This window comes from Cydia pomonella, chromosome 7 (assembly GCF_033807575.1).
Source record: "Cydia pomonella isolate Wapato2018A chromosome 7, ilCydPomo1, whole genome shotgun sequence".
Classification (NCBI taxonomy): domain Eukaryota; kingdom Metazoa; phylum Arthropoda; class Insecta; order Lepidoptera; family Tortricidae; genus Cydia; species Cydia pomonella.
Window position 1 is genome coordinate 17,372,220 of NC_084709.1, and position 17,975 is coordinate 17,390,194.

The 17,975-nt window shown below is 36.9% G+C and overlaps 1 protein-coding gene across 2 annotated transcripts in view; it reads right to left on the reverse strand.

Annotated features, from left to right (window-relative positions):
• Positions 1-234: 234 nt before the first annotated feature.
• Positions 235-17,975, reverse strand: part of LOC133520017 (uncharacterized) — a 35,985-nt gene continuing 18,244 nt past the window's right edge. Inside the window, exons 2-12 of one of the 2 annotated variants that reach the window (XM_061854262.1) lie at positions 10,819-10,940; positions 9,814-9,922; positions 9,046-9,161; positions 7,559-7,671; positions 6,412-6,490; positions 5,844-5,974; positions 4,490-4,606; positions 3,879-4,024; positions 3,379-3,455; positions 2,507-2,597; positions 235-2,190 (exon numbers count right to left, since the gene is read on the reverse strand). In XM_061854262.1, coding sequence (XP_061710246.1) covers positions 2,510-2,597; positions 3,379-3,455; positions 3,879-4,024; positions 4,490-4,606; positions 5,844-5,974; positions 6,412-6,490; positions 7,559-7,671; positions 9,046-9,161; positions 9,814-9,922; positions 10,819-10,940 — 1,098 coding nt within the window. In that variant the 3' untranslated portion in view covers positions 235-2,190; positions 2,507-2,509. Of the gene's footprint in view, positions 2,191-2,506; positions 2,598-3,348; positions 3,456-3,878; positions 4,025-4,489; positions 4,607-5,843; positions 5,975-6,411; positions 6,491-7,558; positions 7,672-9,045; positions 9,162-9,813; positions 9,923-10,818; positions 10,941-17,975 lie in introns of both variants that reach the window. The other variant, XM_061854261.1, reaches the window with a different exon arrangement.

Here is a 17,975-nt window from a genome sequence, read left to right on the forward strand (position 1 = left end):
GTACCTAATCAATCAATAGTACAAAAGTACCATTGCGGGTGTTTGCCACATATAGTCTAGTCCTATTTCTTTTTCTTCAGTCCGACTCAACTGAACCGAACAGAAAGGTACGCTTCTGGCTTTCGGCCCAACACGGTGCTCGGCCTTCGGCCTTGCGTGTATGCAAAAAAAGCAAATAAAGCTTTGTAACCTATGGGCACTTTTATTTAACTTCAGGTGATTAAAACAAACGGGCAGTGTTAAGAATTTTATTGTCACTCTCTCTTGGTTTAACACGAACACATAGCACACATTAAACGAGATTCAATCATAATTCATTATTCATTAAAGTTTCATTTACTCGAGGAAGACGGATTGAGCACATCGCTATTCATTGTTCAAGTCTCTTTCGAATTGCGTAACTCATAAAATCATAACATAAAGGTCTAGTTTCACATAAATATTCACAAATAAAAGGTCCTTGTACGAATTTAGGAGGCGCCAAACTTAGTCTACTACAGAGAAGTCTAATTTTTAATCACTCTAGCCGTCTAGACATTAAAACTTGCCAAGACAAATGCATATGCTTAAGTCTTGGCAAAAGTAAACAATTCAAAAGTTTACAAACATTCAGTAGCGGCCTTAACCTCGAGGCCCTGGGCGGCCCTTGTGAACATGTGACCGGTTGATGCGAGGCCCCGGGCGGCCCTTGTGAACATGTGACCGGTTGATGCGAGGCCCCGGGCGGCCCTTGTGAACATGTGACCGGTTGATGCGAGGCCCCGGGCGGCCCTTATGAACATGTGACCGGGTTGATGCGAGGCCCCGGGCCGGGCCGCTGCCCTGCTCGCCACCCCTTAAGGACGCTACTGCAAACACTTACAGGTAAGTTTTTGAAATTATAAGTCACAGAATCAGGAAGAGATGTCATATAGCTAATATCACTCACTCTTACTACATATTTAGTTACACATTCTATGACAGGCAATACGACACATTAAATATCCTAGGCAGCTGAGGAAGTACTAACTACTCGTGTAAATTAACACTATAATTCACAGTGTATGATGTGGTACAGTTTTAACCCACGCCTATACACATAGGCGCGCGTCTTTATACTAGATTAATTCTAATAATTACATTTATTATCTATACTGGTATAACAATCTATAACTTATTCTAAGTACAACCGTACTGCATTACTTTATTTTAACTATGAGATAATTTTGGACGGATTCGTTGTATCAAATTGCGTATTAAATTCGAATTATTGCGGTCATAATAATGTACCAAATATCGTTATGTTCTTTAAGGTACGTGGAAACAAAATGGCACAAGATAAATTCATTTGAACATACAGAAGTACCTTAATGTTCTAGCTTAGGTAACGTTACAGACTACATACTGTTATGTTAAAATTTGTGAATATTATTCAAAGCACCACTCGTATTTTTAACCTTGTTATTAATGATTCATAATCGTATCTTCACCACAATCGGAAATTTGGCCGAGGCGTCCGACTCTTTTTAACACGCTTCTAATTAGGTCGACCTGTATGTAACTAACTATGTAATGGAATCTAAGGTAACTAATTTAACCATCTTCCAAGGATCGTAGCTTCATGAAAATTGGCAGCTGTACGTAGTTCTGGTGACAGTAAAATAATATGGTATTGTCGAACTGATCTAATGATGGAGCCGGAAGATATGAACTGGAACTTCATGGTGGAACATCGTATCATAGCTGTGTTTGGATTTGTTAGAAAAGTCTTGTAATGAACTTTGACCACGATTAGGTTTCAAGGTTTGATGATGAAGCCGGAAGATAGGCACTGGCATTCCGTGATGGAATATCGTATCATAGTCGTGTTTGCACTTGTGAGAAAGGTCACGTAATGAACTTTCTACGTACATTTATAAAAGCGTGTTTTTCTAGTGTTTTTTAAACTATTAATTTATTCTATGACGGGTGATCGGTGATCGCGTGATGATTTATATTGAAAACTGAAATATCAGACGCCTCGGCCTGGTACCGGACAGTTCTAGCGTGAGTCAAGTTAGCATCAAGAAGTGGATTTAACTTATGTTTAATGTTTAACATTTTTCTATGAATTAAGAAATGGTTCCCTAAAAATCCAATTATTTTACATCTTTTGTATCTTTAGTTTCTTCACCAACTTGCTACGTTCCACTCGAGATTTTCGTATAGATTCTGAAAAAGAAATGTTTATCATTAGAAAACAATATCAAAACTACAATTAGATGTAAAACAGACCAGACAGACGGATTTGGCGCAACCATAAGGGTTCATAGTTGACGACAGAACCCCAAAAACGACCTATGTAAGCCTATTTCGGTATAAAGTTACAAATATCCCCGGGCATCAATCAAATATCACTCATGTCAGTGTGTCACAATAACTAATTGTAATTACCCAAACATAGTTAGGCCTTGATCACACGTACCGAGTACAGTGGCGAGAGAGTACAAGTACCCACGTAGTTAGTAAAATATAATCATTAGATTACCTTTTAATGCCTATTCCGATGCATGCCGGAGTGCCGGCTGCCGGGCCGGGATTGCACTATCGCGTAGTGGTCACTGTTGTCCGAGACAGACCTGCATTAACAAATAAGCCATAAGAATTGTGTGCAGTTCTCAATATTGTGGTCGCAGTGTGGAAAATAAGAAAAATTTAGGTAGGTAGTAGCGTTGGCGAGTGAATGGCTAGCATTAAGCTTAGTGGTCAATGTAATATTTAGTTGTTCTGTACAGTTTAGTCTTAGCTGGTGATTTAGCTAGTTAGAAGTTAAGAATGGGATTTAAACGTAATGACTGTGAATAAATCTCGAAAATCAGTTAATAATGGCGAATTCGACATGAATATTATATTTATTTTTGAGTCTCGCAATCAATGGCATGAGTAATTAAATAAGTTGAAAATATTGTTCTGCTTACGGAACATACATATATACTTAGGTACCTACTCAAAATTGTGTTTATTGCATATACTGCATATATTTTATTATTGTCATTAGGTATTAGTGGTATTACTATGTATGGATTTTCTAAGTTTGCCTACTCGAAAGCGAATCACCAAACGACATGTGTAAAGATATAGCTAGTTAGTATGACTGACTAACTCCTTCCCACCTGTGTTTGAAGTTTTTTTCATGCAGCTAGTAAAATATAGCCATGCCTAAAGGCCGCTTAACCCTTTGAACGCCAATAACACTTAAGTAAAGGTGTCATATTGAATGTTCCGTCGTGCGTCTTACATTGTTATACTTAATCATATTCTGGGGTTTTGAGTGCGGAATAAAATAATAATATAATGTAAAAGTAGAGTATGGTTATGTATGGGTGTTACCTCGCGGAGTGTATGGTGGACGAGGGGTACCTGCTGCCGTACTGGCTGCCGTGCCAGCTGCGGTACGGGTCGTAGTCTTCCACCACTGACGGGTCCTTCTCGATCACCTGCAAACATTATGATATTTTGTAGGCAGAGTAACGTAAGGGCCCTTATTTCATACCACTGAGTTGTATTGAAATACCTATTACCTAATAGGGTTATTATTAAAAGAAGGTGCAAATCTAGGATTAACATAGGTACTGTTAATAATAAAAAGTCAGGTTAAGAGGGTAAGGTAACTGAGAATCGGAGTTCAACAGGAGTTGGTTGGAAATTATAGGTATTATAGGCGACTGATATTTATTATTTGATAACGCAATGTAGCACTTCATTGATTTCCGCAACGCTATGCAGGAATTGTCAGTCCTGGCGCAGGAGCATGTAATGGCTGTGCAGAGGAACCAGTTGATGACACAGGCGATGGCCAGGTACAGCCACGGTCGGATGTGGTGTCTCTGTCTGACCGGTGTATTAGAGAGCGAGCTCACGTCAGTCCTGGCGCAGGAGCACGTCATGGCTGTACACAGGAAGCAGTTGATGAGCAGCATCACTAGGAACATGACTCCGAGTGCGATGGCCAGGTACAGCAGCCACGGCGGGTGGATGCTGCCGTCGGAGCAGCTCAGCTCTGCCACTGTGTAATACGACATAATCGTGTTAGAATAGTTTAGAGCCATTTTTATATTAATGTTCATTAAAGCTGGATTGAACCTACAGTAAAACCAGTAATAAGAAAATTTTAAAGAGACCACTACAACAAACACAATACAATACAACCAATAATACAACCTTAAGTTATGAAGGTAATCAGATCGCCGCAATTTCAAGAGATATTTTTATATTGTTCCCTACGGCCTTTAAATCCTCCTCTTGATATGACACAACTTATCTGTCTCAATTAAATAATACAAAATATGCCAAATCACTAAAACGGGGGACAATCAAATGAATAACCACTCTCTTGCTGATTGTAGCGCTAGTTACGTAATAAGAAGTTACGTTCTTAAGAAATTATATTTAACACCATGTATCCTGATGCATTACTGTACTGTACATGTATACAATAAATACAAATACAAATAATTAAGTAAGAAAATACCTGCACTATCATTGGGGTCCAGTATGAAGACCCCCGTGGAGGCGGTGAAGGTGGTTTCTTCTTCACCGACTACGCCAACGCCATCGTCCACGTTGCAGTCCTGCACCGGGCAACTTCCTAGAAAACAGCATAATAAATTCATGAATATACTGCGTGTATTTTTGACCACAAACTTAAACCAGACTTAGGTTTTAGTGGTATGAAATGATTCGTAAAGAAAGTTTTAACCACAACAGTATAATTCATTTATATATTTTTTTCGAGCGGCAATGTATTTTGTACATCGTGTTCACTAGTGACAGTTGTGACGTCGCGTCATTAATGCGACGTTTTGAGTAACAAAGTAGTGATACATTGCTTGGTGAATTAATTTATAGTTATGGAAGAATAAATGTTGTCCATTTTTTATAAAACCTATGAAAAATTGTTCATTAACCTTTTGAACGCCAGATGGCGAAGGCATATGCCTGCCGTGCCCCGGACGCCAGTCGATCACGATTATTTAAGTGAAATTGAACTTTACGGAGTCCCGCATAAGTCCCTATTGCATTGGCGAAGCTAACGGCTGTGGCCGTCGTTGCTGTCCTTGCCTAGACTTTCCGATGACGCCCACAGCCGTCTGTCCGCCACATGATAACGTCCACAGCCGTCCTCTAGCGAGAGTGTAAATTCACTTGCAGTAGTCGCAGTGCATCTCGCTTGCATCAATACAAGCATGAGCGAGATGTAAGTTTTTAAAGTAACTTTACGCAGTCACTAGCGTAAACGACCGCAGCAAAGTCAAGGTAAAGGCACTTGTGAATAACCACCCAAAAGGTCAGTTTGGTGTAATAGCTTATTAAAAATGCTATTACCCTAAACCCTAACGTCGTTGACCGGGTCACCTTCATCAAGAAAGTTACGCAGGAAAATGCTTAAATATGTACAAATACGAAAGGTTGATGGGATACTGAACCTACATAGAAGTACATATTGGTATAGGTACAGAAAACCCAAAAGCATAGTAGAGGTACATATTATAATAGAAACGTTACGAATTACATCATTATGAATGATCATTCTTTTATTATGTTTTGCATTACGGAGACTTACATAAAGGACATATTGAAGTAGTGCCAAAACACTATTAAATAGTCTTCTTTTCGTGCATATTTTTTTTATAAATCTAATTAGGTTTATTTAAGGTACCAGGGCATATGTAGTTTTGAAATTCAAATTGATGTGGTTTTGTTACGAATAATATCCCTTATTCTATAAGTAGAACACCGTAGTATCATAATCAGGATATTTACAGTTTTCACTTCTGTCAGATTACGGCCTTGTATCTTATCTTATTATTGAGTATTTATAGTACCTTTGCAGATAGAGATGTCGCACTGGAAGTTGATCTGCGAGGAGTCGGGGAAGCGGAACATGGCGGGTATGAAGAGCTCGGCCGCGCCGCTCGCCGGCCGCACCACCACTGACTGCTGTTTTATCGGACACCTGAAAATATTAGCATATAGCATAGGTACTCGTATTTACTATTACCCTTCATTTTTAAGAGAAGTCAAGAGTCTCGCAGCACAGAACTAGAGTGCACACGTACAGCGGTGCACTAGACTAAAGTAGTTTAATTACAGTAATACCTAAATAAGCATATACGGCCTGCGTAATGGTAAGCGTAGCTTATGGAGGTATAAAATTCTAGCTGTCGCATTGCCCACCCTTTTCTACCCTGTACCTACACTCCGTTTCTTAAGAACCCCACCATACTATATTAGTCCATTAAGAAAGTGACAAGGAGTTAATTCCACAACCGGAGCGTTTGCAGAAGGAATCTCCTTGACTGAATAGTTGTCGACGTTTTCGAAAGCAAAAGTCAGCAAATATTGCAAATAAAAGCATTTAGTAATAAACTTATTTAAATAGCATGATCTTACCCTCGCTTATCCAGCAAGTCCACTGTGTTGTTCTTCATGTTGAACGCGAAACAACTCTTCATCTTGATGCCATGAGCACCTGAAATTGGAAGTACATATTAAGGGTTAGGTAACCATTTTCAAATATCCAATCAAGTCGCTATGACCTAGTTGTAGAGGTTGTAATATTTTTAATAATTTAGTAATTAATTAGTTTTCTGCACAGAAATATAGAATAATACGCTTAAGGATAATTGAAGTGAAGTGGAGCTAAGGGAAACCATCACGTAATATAACCATTTCATGAGTGCAAAAAAGGCAGACTAGAAATGAAAAAATGTGACCATTTTTAAGTTTCATAAAAACTTAAGGTCTTGGAATATAGTTACAAAAGCAAAAAATAATATAGTTATATTTATAAAAAATAATATAATAATATATTTTTAGAGTTTCGCTCTCGTTTTAAGACTAAGTGTTGGATTGCAATGAAACTTTGCACATACCTACAGTGACATGAGGTATATCTATGCCTTGAATTAGTTTATATAGCTCCAGCATATAAAAAACACGAAATGAACCAAAAACAAATTTCGAATAAAAAACATAAATTTGCTGTATTTTATTTAACTACTGCTTATGGTATGGTACCTTATCCTGTTGTAAGTACAAACTTTCAAAGCAATCTAGCTAATTGTTTTAAAATGAGAGCGTAATTTGTAACATTTGCGCTTACTTGTAAAGCATGCTGTGTACAGTTGTTTTGGATCTCGTGCCAGTTTCTAAGCCCTGATATGCACTTGTTTGTTTCATGATATTGTACGAATTTTGTTAAGTGTATCCAATAAAGTAAAATAAATAAACTAATACGTTTGTATGAATAACCGAGCTCGTTGCGGACTCTTAAATACGGACTCTAAGATTACCAACCAAAAGTGTGTACTATTCGCTGATGACATTTCGCTGCTGTTTAGCCAAATACAAATGAAACACAAATGCCTAGACACTTTTGTCAGAAACAACCTTCATTTATTATTAAAATTTTATAATAGCGTACGTCGGAATGATAAACTCATCCCGCCAGAACTGATACTAAAGATCTACAAAAAAGTCCCATCCACAGCTCAATATTAATATACATATACCCAAATACTAATAAGTATGTATTTACCGTCAGGCTTGCTCATCTCCGCTCGCAGCGTGTAGGGCATATTGAAAGCGGCGGTCATAATCTTTTTGCCATTTTCGTTCAACATTCGTAGGGACACTCGTGAGGTTTCGTTTCTGCAAATAAATTAAATTATGAATGTAGATTATTCGTTATGAGTGAATTCACGGATGCTGGCTGGAATGAAATAAAGTAAAGGTGGCTATTGCAGTAAGTATCCAATATATAGCAGCAGGTTATATGGTAACATGGTTAATATGGTTTGTTCCTGGTTCGTCGTATTCCTGTTTCGTCGGATTCCTGATTCGTCGTTTTCTTGAACAACAAACCGTTAATATGACCTATATTCATACTTACCTACGTTACATTTAATTACCGAGTTAAAACATTCCCCGCTGAGCTACGGTCGTAGCGCTACGTCGTAGCTGATAATATAGGTTTTCCGGTATGTAGAGGAAATTCTTCGTAGAGGCAAAATGACAACGTGTCGTATACTGATTAGCCCTGAATGGGTTAAACTCCTAGTAAGTTACAAATTGATTTTAGTAACTCCTTACTTTGCTATATTTCCAGATTTTTAGTTTTTTTGTACTTTAAAATGCCTCGTATGACCTTGTTAATTTAATATATTTTTAAAAGTTTAGAAACCGCGTTTTCCTTACTCGCGTAAAAGTTATATTATCGTCTACCTACGCAACGCAACAGGTGTTTAAAGTTCAAGAGCGCTGTACATAAATTCTTGTTTCGTTACAATTTTCGAGGACAATCAAAGTTGTTAAAATAATTTGAGCGTTGAGTGTTTACGTGACAATGAAAGTTTATCACAATTACCACTTCGTATGAACCTCAAAAAAATATTATGTAGTCCGTAGCGAAGTTTTATAAAACGTACCTATCTACTAATTAAAAATATTTAAAGATAAAGACCAGCTGATCAAGGTTTAGGATTATTCGACATTTCTCATAATTATAGACGATAGAAGAGACCTCAAAAAGAGATTTATTATTAGTTATTATTGTGGTGTTGTGGGCCTTTTTGAGTGCCACATAGACCAAGCACTGATATATAGTGGCCCTTTAAAATTCATTATGAATGCCCGTTGAATTCAGGAAATCCAAGATTCTTTGGGCCATAATGTTCTGTACCTCATAGGGTTGCATTACGTTTCGCCCTAAGTACTCTAAGTAGGTACTCCTTTTTGACATTAGTGGTCCACAGGAACAGAAAAAGGATTTACCTACCTAATACTTTTTTGGTAAAATGTATGACTTTAGTTGGTTTGGGAGACATTTAATCGAGTAGATGTAATTAGTTACCTACGTACTTGCTCAGTTTTTACTAAAATGACAGTTAATCCAATTGTATGGTTAGTACAAAATTACTACAAAAACAGGATAATCGGGTACCTACCTAATAGTACACAGGCCAATCCAACTATCATTTTAGTATTTGTTTTTAACAGAGCATCTTTTGTTAATAGTGTAGATACCTAGCATTCCTGAATAAGCCCGCCTTCCCGCATGTGATGACGTAGAACTTGTCGTCAGCCAGCTCTAGGGTGCGATGCACGCGCACTGCGAACGGCAGGGACCGCTCGTCTGTGCGCTGTAACATACCAAATACACATTAAACTAAGTTACACACCAAATCGTACGATAGATGGCGCTATTACGTAATTGAAGAATCCTGAATAGCGCTATTGAGATGTTTCTTGGAATAATGACCACATCAGACTCTATTTGGTTTAAGTAGTTTAGTGCATAAATCGCGAGGCGCTTTTCCGAGAACAAAATTCCTATATCCTGAATCGCGCTATTATGTTTTATGTTAATAGACTCATACAGGTTCAGTTTGGTAACCAAAATCAGTGATTTGATAAATCGAATGACTCGAATGAGGTAAATCGGTCAATATAAGTTGTTTAGTTTAATCCGCAGGCTAATGTGTATGCGGGTAGTGAAAGTGTAATAAGACAAACAATCTAACCTTTCATAATCTACGGATCTATTGATTTACCTATATTACTGAACAAATGCGTCATTGTACTTTACCTACTGAAGTTTGGTAATAGTTTATTATAAAGGTAGGTACAGGTAGGTAATCAGTAATAGGTAAATGTTATACAATCAGAAAATCGTATATTTTTTTGTGAAAGTAACTTATATCGCCTAAATGTTTCAACTACATTTCAAAAATGTCCTTAAGCTTTGGGCTGCAGAAAAAAGAAATTAGAACCTATACTATTTGAAGCACTTACGTTGTTCCAGAATACTCCGCAGTAATCCGGCGAGCCCTGTGCCGCCATCAGGCTGACGTCGAAGCTCATGGACTCTGAACCGTTGCCTTGTGCCATGCATGCTGGTGTTCTGAAATATATTTACATGTTAGGCGTTTTTAGATTGGATGCGAATGCATGTCGCTCTGGTGTGTGCGTGGTGTCGAGGTGTAAATAGGTTTTTATATTATTTATATTTTTTATACATATTGTCTATGTCCATTTGACGTCTTCTATGTATAATTCTTTAATTTTTTAGTTGTCATTAAAATCTAGACTGGAAAGCTTGGTTGTTTCGTTCTGCTCTCCTAAGCTATCCTAAATTATATCTATTAATGTCCACAATTCCCGGACACGTGGGACATTCAAGTATATGTGCATTAGTGTGGTGAATACCGAACGTCTTAGCGAATAGTCTAAGTGACAAAGTCTGGCTCAGGAAAAACGGACATCTCGCTATTCGTCTAGTCATTGGAATCACAATTTGCCTGCATGTGTAACTCCGAGGTCATACATACGAGTAGCTACATTAGGTACGCCGTGGCCGACAAGGGAATACTTTTTTTCTAAAGAAATGAACTTGATAAATGACAATCCAGCCAAATCTCTGCGATATGTATTCTCATTTTGTATAAACATTTACATTAAATGTGACATTATCGTTGCCATTGCCAGTCCTATAGTGGTGCACTATAACGTGCTGTCACATCTATCTATTGTATATTGATAGTCTAAGTGACAAAATATTAAATAGGTCTCCTGCCGATGCCGTCTACAAAATGTATTTCGGAAGCAGAGCCCATATTTCGCTATCTGTAGGCGCTAGATGAAGGAGGAGGTAGACCTTCGGAAAATATAGTCCACCCAATCCTACAATACATATCTATTCCATACGCCGCGACTCCAGATTTGGAGATATGTACTCTGTTCTAAATTTAAGAAGAAAGCCTTCTGTAAGATGGATGTTTTGGAATTTGTTAAAATTACCTGAATTCTCGCGCATGAGCAACCCCGTAGAACGGCTGGTTGAAGTTAATCTTGACGGACATTACGCCCGTCTTGCAGGTAGCTGTCACTAAGGGGGCGAACTCGATGCTCCCTTCGGTGCTCTGTAAAAAAAGATAATTATATCCAGTAAAATGTTCTGCTATTGAAAACACAAATAGAGGATATGACAAGAGTTTGAAATTATGTTCCACTGTTTTTGATAAAGTTTTGTATATTGTAAAGTGACCGAGACCGAAGGACCGAGGAGTGATGTGTAAAAAAGAGGCATATTCGAGTATTATATTCAGCAATGGGTGGATAGTAGGGGCTGAATAGATTGATAGAGATCTTGTAAAGTGTCACTATGGCTAGGCGAACCTCAACGGTGCAGAATGCTGACAATTATCGTAATGGCATACTCTATGACAGCATGATTGGTATATATGTCGGCGGCCGATCATAAGATCAGGCAGATCGTAATGTTCCTATGTAAAGTTTTGACGGTAGCCCCGTTAAACCAAATATAGGTAGGATAGGTTCGTTAGGTTGCTTCCGGAGGGCAAACTCCAGAAATAGTACGCAGGCCTAGGTTATTCCCACTAGTTACCACCAATTTGTGACCAGTGGTAACTACTGGGAATTTTTTCCCACCTTTTACCAGTGGTAACTAGTGGGAAAAAAAATCCCACTAGTTACCACCAACTCGATTTCTAGCTAGTACTGTAAATATATATTTTTTAACTTAAAGTTATATTTGCCGTATTTCTAATTATTGGTTATCTGCGTTGTAAGTTACCAAGTAATCGATCTTAGAAAGGATTCCTAAAATGTTTTAGGCCAAAATAAAATATGACCATTGCTAAGTATATTTTTCAAAGGTAATTTGTACTAGAAAAATATACTGAATGGCGTAATTGTGCAAGAAATATCTGTGATTTCATAATAAATATTATTTCTATGATTATATTATATTTTTAGTAATTAAAATTGTCATGTCCGAGGCACAACGGGACATTTTAATAGGATAGGTCGACGAAAAAAAAGGGAAAAGTGTCCAAGGAACAACACCCCTGATGTACCTTGGACACTTTTCCCTTTTTTTTCGTCGACCTATCCTATTAAAATATATAACCCAATCCTTTAATTTTATATCGTATTTGATAATTTATTAATGTATCTTATAATATTCGGATAAACAACAATTCTACAGCCAAAAGATTTTTCTAAAAATCATAAAAGAAAAAACTGTCCGAGGTAGAACAGCTTCCCCTACTCTCTTTTTAGGTAGACCAAGGGGTCTAGTTTTTGTTTCATCCATTGATGAATTGAATGCTACACTACCACCAATCATATCGCGATCTATTATTAATCCAGCTAAGACACTGGGCTATTTTACCTATAGATAAAATCAACGAAACACGAGAGCCCCATATAAAATAATGTGCTTCGTTGGCAACGTATTATTGAGTTGTCAAACATGCTCTAAATTTACGACGCTCACTTCGACCACAATTGCATCAATTTGTCATTCGCGCATGCGTTGCAAGTCATAGCAACGCATACAAGGATTTCCTGCTCATTGCGTCCACCTTCCTTCTATGGACACTGCACACGATTGTGTGCATAGATTGTTTTTGTTCACTACGCCTTGTGCGTGTAGGTAATTAGGCAATTTGATTAATGTCTTAACTCACCGACAAACTGTTAGATTGGAATCTGTATTAAAGTCAATGCATCATCGACCAGTACTACTAGCGGGGTTTTGTTTTTAAAACATTTCTAACGTGCTTCATGTACACTGGTACTGAAACTGTCTTAAGTTCTTAACATAAATGTTTACAAATAAGTACTTGCAATTCCGATCTATATTTCGTACTTCGTACTATCGTATAAGTACTTGTACTCGTACAGGAAATGTTTAGCTGATTGATATTATCATATGCAAACTTCTACAAGCTTTATTTGGTTGCAAAGTTTGTCTGCAGGGTATTTTTCATTTCTCATGCTCTGAAATTGGGTCATTGTTGTTCTATGAAGTGTGCAGAAAGTGATTCGTGTTCTAGGGCATTTTACTTTCCAAGTACGTTTTTTTACGAATAAGCAATTAAAATTTGAGTTTAAATGAATTTGTTACTTTTGATATGTATTTAAAAATTACATTTAATGGGAAACATACAGCACATAATAAAACAAAATGGTAAAAACTAATCTAAATTAAAATATATCTAAATAAGGCAAATTTAGATATTTATACAATTTCTATTCTGATATTTAAACTCTATAAATAACGATACCTACTTTTACCTAAATTTTTAATTGAAAACACCCTCAAGAAATACCTAATATAGAAATTTATACTTAGTCATGGTTTTTAAATACACCTGTATTGTATTTTCCTCGTATTCGAAATGAAAAGTAGAGTGTTCAACTCGGTTGATGAAGGGTGAGTTCGAGCCAGTGTTGGGCATTCAGGAATAAAATCATGATTGGAATAAGAATTTATAAGAATAAAATCACGTTGATTTTATTCCCGTCAAAATTATATCAATAACTCCGTCTGGAATAAGTTTTCGGTGAGGAAATTGAATGGAAATAAATTATTCTTATTTAAATAAAAAAAATCATGATTTTTATTTGAAATAATATTCCATGAATAAGAATTGTAGCGTGAGAATTTTTCTTAATAAAGCCGATGAAGCTGGTATGTAAGTATGTATGAAGTAGGTAGGTATAGTTTGGATGGACTACGGACGAACGCAATTTTTTAGTAAAACCAATGGGTATAGGGTTGTATGGAGCCGCCGCTACTGCAAAATACATTTGTTTAAGTTATGATGACTGGATATATTTTCATGTTTCTAAATTAACTTCGGTGCTTTTAGTGTTCTTGTTGCTACCGAACATTTATTACTGAGTTATTACATGGTCTTTTTAAATACCTGTTATTTAAATTTTCTTCTCATTATTAAACGGCAATAATAACATGCTCAAAGATCTTTTGAAGAGCCGCCAGCCGCAGGTGTTCAGTAAAACATCAAAGTGTTTGCCAATAATACATGGAAATCGTACCAAAAAAGAGGTGTTGCCTTACATCAAATGAGGTAGTTCTGTTTTTTATATATGTTATTAGTGATGAAATAGTAATAGTGAAGCCCTGGTGGCCTAGCGGTAAGAGCGTGCGACTTGCAATCCGGAGGCTCGTACCAATGAGTTTTTCGGAATTTATGTACGAAATATCATTTGATATTTACCAGTGGCTTTTCGGTGAAGGAAAACATCGTGAGGAAACCGGACTAATCCCAACAAGGCCTAGTTTATCCTCTGGGTTGGAAGGTCAGATGGCAGTCGCTTTCGTAAAAACTAGTGCCTACGCCACATCTTGGGATTAGTTGTCAAGCGGACCCCAGGCTCCCATGAGCCGTGGCAAAATGCCGGGACAACGCGAAGCAGAAGAGTGATGAAATAGTAATGACAAATCCAAGTTTTCGACCTCGAAAGCCCTTCGGATCATTGTGTGTATAATATACAGTAGGTACAGTGAGGGAACTTGTTATAACTCGCATCTCTTGTATATCTTTGATGGACCACGCTTGTTTTCTGAATCTACAGCACTTCTTTTGCACCCAGCGTATGTGGTAGCATTTCTTCGTCAACCTGATCAGGCAGGTCGAAATCGTCATCTCATGGTGGTTTTTCAATGTCGGCACACATCTCCGGTCTGGTATATTCTCGCAGGATTGACCATCGCTGTAGTTGCAAACAGCTGAGCATTTGAGTCCTGCTTCCCTGCAACCACAACTGCTGGTACAACCTTTTTTTGCAGTTACAACCTTTGAGAAGCCGTAGAAACTATTTGGCTCACTAAGACTATTAAGATTATATTGTCAATTAATTGAAAATTTTATCTTCTTGAAAGTGTGCATAGTGACTTTTGTCGTAACTCCGGTTCTCGGTGGATTAATAAATAAATAATAAGTCCTAAAATTGAATGTATTTTACAATGATCCTAAGGTCTTTCGAGGTCGACAACTTGGATTTATTATTACCATTTCATCACTACCAACATATGAAAAAAACAGAACTACCTCATTTGATGTTAGGTAAAATGTACCAATTCTATGGACTACAAGACACATCGAATGAGCCGAAATACGGTGTCTTTATTTTGTTTACTTTAGGAGTTCCTTTGGCCATCTTCTGACTCCATCATATTGCACAGTCACCAAATCCACCAGATACTCAAGTATACGAAATTTGAGCTAAATGGAATGTCAGGAACTGGTAGTACATCGACTCGCAAGATTGACCTAACGACAACTTCAAACTTCATTCTTATTCTAAATAACATGTTATTCCACTAAAACCTTATTTAGAATAACTCCATTTCTGGAATAATTATTCCGTCTTTTATTCTTCATTTAAAATAAAAATTGCATGATTTATTCCATTTCATGTTATTTAAAAATAAAAAGGGATGGATTTATTCTTATTCCATTGTGTTGGAATAAGAATAAAATTTCTGTTTTTATTCTTATTCGAATTGATTTTTGCCCAACACTGGTTCGAGCGCCAAAGTACCTCGACTGAAATGAGTATATTTTATCCCTTGGTTAACATTCTACTATAAGGTATCTTCTGTGTTTCTGTCCTTGTTTTGGATATTCCGAGATTATAATGGTATACATACACAGTTTATTATAATGATGTTCATTAATACTTACATTATTGTTATCTGGAGCGAAGCGGTCTTTGATGACTACGCAAATTATGCATAAGGAAAACCTACAGTTTAATTGACTAGAATACATAACTGAATAGATAATACCACTTGTCATGTTATCGAGTAAACCGCAGCAACTTGAATGACAGAACATAAACATAAACGAAACAAATTGCTATTCTTTGCTCGCTTGACGGCTCAAGATGGTACTAGCTGAAGAACATTGAAAATATACCTTATTTGTTTGTAATAATGCTCAATTCTTGTTGCTACGATCTTTGAAATCCATCTTAGACCGAAGCTTGTAAATTAAACAAAGGTTTTACCGAGTACTAATACCCATTAATTACGCACAAAGTCAATCTTTAGTGTTTCCAAGCAATGATTTTGTTGTAAACATTATTATTACCTATACCTAGTTTCCTGTAATCCTGCCTTTGTACAGTCAAGTGTAAAAATATATGCACACATACCTTATTCAAAAATATACATGTTCTATAAAAAAATATATGCTCTTATGTTGGTAGGCGATTTAGGAACTAAGTATGGGACATCTTGAACAATATTGGATCAATTTTAGTATCTGAGATATAGAAACAAGGTTTAAATAAAGGTTTGTAAACTTACGTGAACGTAATGTAAACTTATCAAGGTGTTAAACTTATCTGATTGCTTTGGTTTTTTTAGTTAGCAACCAATTTAACCACTAGGAAGCGCTCCATGGTAGCTATGCTGACACCGATGCCTTGCTAAAACTTCCAAGTTTGGCGAGATGGCATAAATCGATTGTTCGAAGGCAAAGCGTGATACGAATGGATTAGCTTCGCCTTCGGGGCTGGCCCACGCAAGTCGCTGCCAGTCGATCCATCTTGCTAACGTAGCTAAGAATGTTCATTTCATTTCATTTTCATTTCATTTCATTTCATTTCATTTCATTTCATTTCATTTCATTTCATATCACAAAATCAACTCTTATGCTACCTCTCAATTGTTTTAATAGCTATGTGCACTTTACCGAAAGTCTGTCTTCTACGTATATGCATAGAGAAATAAGAAGTAATAGAGTGCTCACTCAATACATCAGTTTTGGTACCAAAATGCTCATTATATTCGCAGTCGACACGTACTGCTACTCGACAATAGATGTCGCGGCAAACAAAAAGTCTAATGCTCAACGATTTTCCGCTAATATTATAACCAGAGTATACGGAACTCTATTTTCAACTCCACGCTTACTCTGGTTATAATATTAACTGAAAATCGTTGAGCATTAGACTTTTTGTTTGCCGCGACATCTATTGTCGAGTAGCAGTACTGAGAGTTCCGTTACTCGATGCTAGATGTCGACTGCGAATATAATAAGCATTTTGGTACCAAAACGGATGTATGGAGTGAGCACTCTATTACTTATTATTTCGCTATGGTATATGTTATCTATATTATGTAAACTTGCCTAAGTAATAATATTTTCGACAAAGCTAGAAACTAAGTTCTAGACCAAAACGCAAAAAGGTAACGCAATACACATATGAAAATTCTCTCTTTTGACAAAAATGAAATGAAAGCCGCCTTCTTATACGTCTACATTTTATAAGCAAAGGTCGTAATGTTCGACACTTTACTGTTCCAATGTAATTTCTTGTCGTCTCTGACCGTGACCTGCTAAAATGTCTAAGAGGATAAAACGTTCAAATATATCTAACGTACTTTGATGGAATCTACGTGTTATTTGTATTTTTTTTGTGAGATATCACCACAATTAGTGAGGTAAAAATACCCAGAAGAATCGTAAGTGTAGAAATAAACGCGATTTTTGAAGTAATATAATAAAATAAATTTGAAAATCTTTTTGCCCATCTGTACATACAGATGAACAATGAATAAGCCCTTTACCTTTACTCTAATATTTGCTCCAGGAAACGGGCTGACGCGGGTCGCGGCCTAGGGCGTCGCACGCGCACGATCTACACGATCTGCCTGATAGCTCCAACATTACTCTAAACTTCAATTTATTTCCAAGCAATTGATGGCCATTCTTTTGCGGAAAGCCTTAGGTTACTTCCTGGATTGAGGAGATAAACCTCTATAAGTAAATTATTGTCCGAAAGGTTATCTGGACGAGATCGTTTATTATAAATTGTACCAATTGTCTTATTATAATAAATTGAATTGTATCAAAGAGAATTGATTGTAAAAGAGAGGTAAAGTCTAAGAAAAAACGTGAGTTTGACATTCAAAACAGATGGCGCTGTATTGCGCCATATGTTTTGCGGTCACTTAATTGTCAAACGTCAAGTTTTGACAATCAGAGCTACCGCAAAATGCATGGAGCTGTACAGCGCCATCTCGTTTACCTGTCAAATTCGAAGCACGGAACTCTTAGACTTTACACATCTTAATCAATCTATCTTTGATTGTATTATCAATTTTATGTACT